This window comes from Phalacrocorax aristotelis, chromosome 7 (genome assembly GCF_949628215.1).
Source record: "Phalacrocorax aristotelis chromosome 7, bGulAri2.1, whole genome shotgun sequence".
Taxonomy (NCBI): domain Eukaryota; kingdom Metazoa; phylum Chordata; class Aves; order Suliformes; family Phalacrocoracidae; genus Phalacrocorax; species Phalacrocorax aristotelis.
In genome coordinates this window covers 209054-217058 of record NC_134282.1, presented here as the reverse complement: position 1 = coordinate 217058, position 8005 = coordinate 209054, and the positions used below count along the sequence as shown (strand labels likewise).

The 8005-nt window shown below is 44.6% G+C and overlaps 1 protein-coding gene and 3 non-coding genes across 4 annotated transcripts; all 4 read right to left on the bottom strand.

Annotated features, from left to right (window-relative positions):
- Window positions 1-405: 405 nt before the first annotated feature.
- Window positions 406-7988, bottom strand: EIF4A2 (eukaryotic translation initiation factor 4A2). Its single transcript, XM_075098392.1, has 11 exons — window positions 7571-7988; window positions 6422-6467; window positions 6202-6334; window positions 5802-5941; window positions 4456-4624; window positions 4153-4262; window positions 3880-4023; window positions 3337-3474; window positions 2964-3053; window positions 2652-2731; window positions 406-1214 (listed from the first exon to the last, which is right to left on the bottom strand). Exons 1-11 carry the CDS (start codon window positions 7597-7599, stop codon window positions 1070-1072), a joined length of 1224 nt encoding a protein of 407 aa, XP_074954493.1. The 5' UTR covers window positions 7600-7988; the 3' UTR covers window positions 406-1069.
- On the bottom strand, window positions 3127-3253 carry LOC142060609 (small nucleolar RNA SNORA63). The gene has a single exon (XR_012661828.1). It is a non-coding gene; the product is annotated as a small nucleolar RNA SNORA63 (small nucleolar RNA).
- Window positions 3652-3832, bottom strand: LOC142060624 (small nucleolar RNA SNORA81). The gene has a single exon (XR_012661843.1). It is a non-coding gene; the product is annotated as a small nucleolar RNA SNORA81 (small nucleolar RNA).
- LOC142060626 (small nucleolar RNA SNORD2) lies at window positions 6019-6088 on the bottom strand. The gene has a single exon (XR_012661845.1). It is a non-coding gene; the product is annotated as a small nucleolar RNA SNORD2 (small nucleolar RNA).
- Window positions 7989-8005: the final 17 nt, after the last annotated feature.

The following is an 8005-nucleotide window of genomic DNA, read 5'->3' as shown; positions in this document are numbered from 1 at the left end:
GCAGGCAGGGGGCTTTTTAATTCAGTCAGTATGGACTACGTGAGCCATTTTCTACTCTGATAAAAGGGTATGTCACAGCATTAAGGCACATGTCTATCACCCATGAGCTGTGGCCCACAGGGACAACCTCTGGCACATCAAACCCACCGTTTGCTAGTCCAAAACCAGCCCCTGCAAGTAGTGACAAAGCTGAGAACCACACAGAAGCCCAGTAACTGATAAATCACAGGAGGCCTGGACACCAAGCACAAACATAACCCTGAACTACTGCAGCAGCTGGCACTTCTACCTTCCACACTTTACTGAAGAGCTCCCAACCTAATACAGGTCAGACAGAGCTGCTATCACCCTCCCCTATAAGGAAGACACCCCTTTTAACCAAAAAGCAACTGTTTACAATTTAAGTGAATATAGAAGTATTTTATTGAACATTCAAACTTCATTAAGACATGTGCAATATGGCAAATTTTACTGGGTTTAACCCTAACTAAGACAATAGTATGATTGCTTGCTTGCTGGGGCTTAGCAACAGGGTCCAGATCACACGTACTTACCACTAATTAAATACTTTATTGAATAAATACATATGAAACAAAAATGCATTTTAATGCTCTTATAAAAGTTTAGATTTTGAAAGGCCTTTCCAATTCAATCTGAAGTGTAAGTACATACAATAAAGGAAGGTAGGCTAGTTTAACATAATTGGCTGACTTTATACAGCACTTATATCTTTTAGTCCATAAGTAAATTATTAAATGATAAAGAACATCTAATACAACCACTTCTATGGAACTAGGAAATAAATTTCTAATAAAGAAAAAATTTACAGACCCCATGACTTTCCACCCAACCCCAACAGTCTAACCCTAAAGTGGATAAAGCCAATGGCTCTCCCCACAAGAGCTCACGACAAAAGTCGCTTTGCTTATCAAAAATCTGTATTTCTGATCCGTTATGAGCATTGAGACAAGATTCAATATATCCCCAAAGAAAGAAGCAACAATGCACGTTGTGAACTGCCTATTCAGCAACAGCGAGCACTGCATTCAAAACCACCTCATCCCAGGGATTAAATGAGATCAGCCACATTCATCGGCATCTCCTCCACTGTTGTATTGTAGAAAGTCTCAATGTCTCGCAGGATCCTCTTGTCCTCTTCAGTGACAAAGTTTATAGCCACGCCTTTTCTGCCAAAACGACCACCCCGGCCAATTCTGCACAAAAAGGAAGCACGTTTACACACAAGTTACTACTCTAATCCACTTAAAACCTGTGTGAGATCCATCCATTAACTGTTGCTCTCTTGTCTGCCGCTGGCAAGTTTATCCTGTATTTACAGGACTAGCCGCTACCAAAGTCACTTCTGGTCAGGAAAAAATAGCAGTCAGTGCCAACAGTACAGAACTGTAAGCAGCAGAGCAGAAAAGGTTACTCTTTGGCTGCAAAATAAGATCTTTATTTAGTGGTTGATACTGTGTTATGACATCCTAGCTAACACACCCATGCCACATGCATCCGATCCCAAGCACGTGGCATACAAAAGATAAGCTTTTCTTCAAAAATCAGACTGTTCCCAAGTTAATCCAGTTATATCCAATAGCATAGAACAGCACACTCAACTTGAGAATTTTAATTCAATGTAACATAGGTAGCTTTTTTTTTTTCTTTTTTGAACAGAAAAATCCAAGCTTGACATTTTTGTGGAAGGCCAAGTCAGTCACTAACACATCACAGTGCAGTGGCATCCACCATCAGTTCTACCTTCCTACAGACTGCACCTAGTCAGCAAGAGCTAAACTCAAAAATGGCTCACCAAAAATAAATAATTGTGACAAAAATAAATACCAACTCACTCTTTATGCAAACTCTGCCACTTAAAAATTCACATCCTAAACAGCAACAATGCCATTTCTGAGCACCATCTTGTGCTATCAACTGCTGCTATCGACTCCTGTATTTTTTTACACTGAGTAACAAAGCGGAGTTTACTTAATTTAGGGACAGTCACTCAGCACTTAACTAAACCTAGGGAAGCAAAACTTGAATTGCCGTCAGAAAACACACCCCACAAAGGGAAGAATCCCCCTTGGAAGAGGAACCACCAACAAGGCACACAAAACACGAACACGGCTGGAGCTCCAAAAGCGAAGGCAGCCCTATACAACTGGTTTGCCAAGACTATTAAGGCCTAGTCACTGAGCAGCAGCAACTGAAGATGAGCTAGGACCTACAGATGAAACTCACGCTGCTGTCAAGATGCTATTGTCAGTAACAGCTTTTGTAATCATACTCCACAACCTGCGCAACAAGCCTGTTTAGTTGCTGGCAATTTCCACCTATCTCGGTGATGAATGATTGATTAGCCATCTCTGAACTCAGACCTAAATTTTCCCAGTGCTTTGTTTTGTTGTCCCAAAGTTCTGCTCCTCCCTCACTTCAGAGCCATAGCCACACAAGTCGGGGCTTTTTGAAAGCAAAGCCACAGTAGTTTTATTCCCTGCTAGCTTTTAGCAGTTGCTGTATGAACGCATGAGTAACACCTCCCGCTATTTTAAAGACTAAAGGGAAGAACAGGTGAGGTTCTGTGCAGGTTTCTGTTGACGACATGACACTCAGTGTAGCACACCAACTAGAGGATAGAGACAACTAACCTGTGAATGTAGTTTTCACGATTGGTCGGCAGGTCATAATTTATAACCAATGAAACCTGCTGCACATCAATGCCACGAGCCTGAAAAACAATACAGTCTTTAATGCAAGCCACAGACTTTGAATTATTTATCCCATGCTTTTGTCGACCACAAGGTTAGTTATGAACTACAACTGCGTAGTCCATAGTGGAGCATAGTCTTTACTCTTCCAAGAAGCTCCAAAGAGTTCAGGCTACAAGAACCTTAACCGAATCATGAAGCTTTTGGCACTGGATTTGAACAGAAATGTGTTCTGTGTAATGTAATACTCACCAGCAAGTCAGTGGTGATCAGGACACGGCTTGATCCTGACCTAAACTCCCTCATGATAACATCCCGCTCCTTCTGGTCCATGTCACCATGCTGTGGAGTTAGAAAAGTTTAATTACTATAGTTCCAATACTCCAGGCTAGAATATCCTTTAAAAAACAAACTGATGTATGAAACCCAGCGTCCCTACCTGCCATGGGAACAAAGCAGGTAAGGATAGAAGGAAGCATTTTTCTTTAAGCAGGGGGAACGATAATACAGCACTGCACAGCTATATTATAACTTTCCTGCTTTTCACTCAAATGTACTTCATTATGATTTGTTTTTCAATACCTACATGGCATTTCAGAAGCTATGCAGAAGTATCAATTCTTACCAGAGCTGAGACCGTGAAGTCCCTGGCATGCATCTTCTCTGTAAGCCAGTCTACTTTTCTCCTTGTATTCAGGAAAATAACAGCCTGTGTAATGGTCAGTGTCTCATACAAATCACAGAGAGTATCCAGCTTCCACTCCTGAACAGAACAAAGGACATCAGGAGATGCATCATGTCACTAGGTCAGCACATAACAAGAATCCCAAACAAGGAATAAACCTCCAAAGCGACAACCAATTAGGCATGCTCTAGTATGCAGTAATATTCAATATGACCGGAAAGGTTGGAACAAGACACAAAGCAAAGTTTCTGCAACAACTGTTGCACCAGATCTTAAGACACAGGACATGGGACATTAAGAAAGAGGTCCACCCTAGTCATTTTTGATCCAGTGCATCGTTCTTCTTCTTCTTGCGTGTACTCTGCTAGCATTATTACAGAAACTAAAGCTCAGCCTTGGTTTCTGCGATTTTAGCACAGTGCTTTAACAAGAAGGTAAGAGAACTTAACTCATCCAGCCAGAGCAAGTAAAACTGATACCTACCTCTCTCTCAACATTAATGTAGAATTGCTTGATACCCTCCAGAGTCAGTTCTTCCTTCTTCACTAAAATACGTATAGGGTCTCTCATAAACTTTTTGGTCACTTCCAACACATCCATTGGCATTGTAGCTGATAGCAATACAACCTAGAATGCATTGCTCTGTGTTAATACACGCCTAGGACACCAGCTTTGATTTAGACAATTCAGCAGTCTTCAGCTATACTGTAACCAAACCTGCATCCATCAATTTAACCACGCAAAAGGTTTTTTTACCTGGATGTTTGTGCTTAATTTTTGAAAGATCTCATAAATTTGATCCTTAAATCCACGGCTCAACATCTCATCAGCTTCATCCAGAACAAACATTTTGATCCATTTAGGTGCTATTAAAAAAAGAAATGAGTATCTTGAAGTTTCAGAAACACACTAAGTTGTTTTATTACGGTCACTCCCCTTTTAGTTCAGCTTTCCAGTACAACTCTCTACAATGACAGCAAATGCACTGAGCTCTTACTGGGTGTGAAATTTGTATTGGAGATTACTAATTATCAAGAGGAAAAGTAAATTCATACTCACAAAGGTAGCGTCTGTTTAACATATCAAACACACGCCCTGGAGTTCCGACCACAATGTGCGGAGCCTCAGCCTGAAGTTTTTGCATTTCATTGCGTACATTTGTACCACCAATACAAGCATGGCACGTTGCTCCCATGTAGTCTCCAAGGGCCAGAATTACCTTTTGAATCTAAAATAAAACCCTTCCATTAGTAGTAGCTCCTGGTACATTAAAGATTAAGCCCTGGTATCATTGGTGCTTATGGACTTTGGAAGCTAACAGAGGTAACGAGGATTATGCAGCTCTAATGGTTAGAAAGGACAGTTGCTGATGATTTTGCCCAAGTGTCTATTTTGAGGTTGTTCACTAGAAAGCATGACAGCACTTAAATTTTAGTCCTTACTGGTTGAAAACTAGCTGAAGTGACTACCATGCATCTGCTTATTAAGTTAAAAAGCAGGGCCTCCAGAAGTGAACTCAAGTTTTGAACTGCTACGGCCTGCATGTCAAGCACTTGCAGGAAATCCATAAAAGAGTGTAGAAGCGCACTGCTATACGCCAGGCTTCAAAACAAGTCTCACCTCACCAATGTCTTCAGAGCAGAACAAAGACTAAACATTCTGATTGGAGGTTCCTGTTCCACTGATCTGCCTTTTTTTTGATATGACTTATTCCTGCCCGATTTATTATGTTTAGTTTTAGCTTCAAGAAGAATCTTCACTACACCACTCACATCTCAGTATATTCTCATTGAAAAAGACACAAAGTTGTATATAATTTATTTTCTACTCCGAGTTCTGGTCCAACATTCTATATTAAGACCCCACATTGCTGATATCCATTAATCCTAAAAATTAAGCATCCTGTAACTTTTGTTAAACACTCCCACTTAGTACAACAGAATACCAACCCTCAAACATGCAAGAACAGTCAGGAAAACATCAAAAATACAAAACCGATGAAGTGACCGCATGCGTACTGCAGTTTTCACGTTGCACAACTGCATGCAAGTTCAAATAGCTTCCAAAAAGTGCATTTGTTTCCACTCAGAACACTGTGCTTTAATAACAAGATCTAGTATTTTGTTTCTCTGCTGAAGATACTCCCTCAGAACTATATGCAGCATAGCAGCTGGCTCCTGCAACCCTGCCCCAGCACACCCTCCATGTGCATCAGCTCAACTTTTCAAGCAGGCAGAGAACTTGTGGGGCAGAAGCCAGTTTATATCCCCATTACTCAACACAAAAAGGGTTCTGAATGGATCTTAGTTACAGCCCCTTAAGAAGTCTGTTTATTGTCTCACAGTTGTGAAACATGAAACCTATGCAACGCACAAGCAGCTTTTTTTTAACTACACTATCAATACCTGTTGAGCCAGTTCTCTGGTAGGGGCCAATACTAGTGCTTGGGTCTCCTTGAGATCAATCTCCAACTGCTGCAGGATGGAAATAGCAAATGTGGCTGTCTTGCCAGTACCTGACTGAGCTTGAGCAATCACATCATACCCTAAAAAAAGTAGGATACACATTTACTGCTCCCACACAGGTCATTCATATTAAGTTTTATTTTATTCCCTTTGAAATAAGTGATCAGTATTAAGAGTTCTCTCCATTTCAGGTCAGTCCCGAAAGATGGTGTACCATCACATCACTTGTTCAATAAGGATTAAAAATAGTATTATCACACACTAATAAAACAGCATATACTTTTTGCAACACTTTCCTAATTATCCAATGTTGATATCAGCAAATGAATCACCTGCATACCTTTGATGCACGGAATAATAGCTCTCTGCTGAATAGCTGAAGGCTTCTCAAAACCATAAGCATAAATGCCCCTTAGAAGGGATTCTTTTAAATTCATATCATCAAAATTGTCAACAATCTCATTCCAATTGCTCTGTAATGAAGAAAAGATAGAAAATATTAAATCCAACACCCATCTTCATCAGCGCATAAATTCTCAAGTCAGTTCACATGTGCTCACCTCAATGACACCATCGGGGTCCATTCCCTCCGGGCCGCCATGGTCTCTGTCGCCAAACAGAAAAAACTGTTAGCAAAGTAGCAACTAACATGCAGAAGCGAGTTGACACTCTGTCTGCCAAAAGCCATATCTGGTACCCGTGACAGATCATTCTAGCAGGTGCTCTGACATTATGCCAATGGAGGAACTTCTACCCTCTCCCTACTGGCTGTGGTGCCACTAACCCAAGTCCTCGACTCTCAGGGTGACACAAGATCATCCAAGCCTTCATACCACAGCGAGGCTCACAGTGAGTAAAAATCCACCAGAAAAGCATAGCTCAATCCCAGGTAAACAGTCTTGCCTATTGAAAACATCAGCCGGCAAGACACCGACCGCACGCCGCAGCGTAGAGCGCCCCCCTCACGGAATGAAGCTGGTTAAGGCGGGGCTCTGCGCGCTGGGCCCCGCAAGTGCGGGGAAGGAGCACGGCAACGGCTGCCGCTGCGCGCTGTCAGCGAGCTCCGCTGCGGCGCCCGGCGTGTGCGGGGGGGGGGGGGGGGGGGGGGGGGCGGGGGCCTCCTGCTCCGCTGCAGTCCGCCGCCCCGCCCCGCCGCCGACAATTCTCGCGAGAGCTCCGCCCCTGGGATTGCGCAAAGCGGGCGCCGCGCGGGCGGGGGAAGGCGCCGGGCGATCGCCCAGGGGGCCGCGCCCCTCCCCCCTCTCCGAAAAAATGGTCTCGCCCGCCGCCAGGCCCGCAAAACGGGGACGAGCCAACGGCGGAACGCGGGCGGGGGGAACCCGGACGGGGGACAGAATAAAAAAAAATTCCTTAACGAGGCGCTCAAGCAATTTAATTACAACTCAGCTCAGAGTACGATGAAATTAAAAATAGCCTTTTTCGGGGGTGGGGGTTGCTACAAATATCAGCAACGAACCAGAGAACCCCGAGGAGCGGAATTAAACCCCCGCTGAATCGCGAGTAAGGGGAAAGATGGGGCCGAAACGTCTAGAACCGGGAGGGGCCGGGACACCAGGCGCTTTCTAACCGCAGCGCCGAGCCTTCTTCAGAGCGCTGGCACCCCCCCACACACAAGCTCGCGCCTTCCCCCAACCAATCAAGCCCCCTTGCGAAGACAGGGCCCGGGGCCTCCGCACGCCGCGCCATACCTGCTATAATCCGCGGAGCCGCCTGACATGTTCCGATCACCAGCTCTGTCCTCAACTGAAAAGGCAAGCCCTCCGCCGCGCCCGCATTATATACCCGCCCCGCTGCCGGACTCGTTTCGTTCTGCTCTGCGCATGGATATATACCTCACGCCACAGGGAAAAAAAGACGAATGTCCCCGGATTGAGCCCCCTTCCCAAGAGATTCACCTCACCCCACTGTTTGAGATGCTCTGAAGGGGGTACCTGAGCCACTCGGGGCTACGAGGTCAGGGGAACGTGGGACTACTTTTTTCATCAGGACGCGGAAGGATATTGCACCATTGACTGCGTGAGAGCGTCACGCTCCTTCCTCCCGCTCTGCTCCCCCCCACCCCCGCGCTTGCTCATGTGCACGGGGTTTCCCGCCCTTGCCCCTGCTGCAGTGTGGGGGGTGGG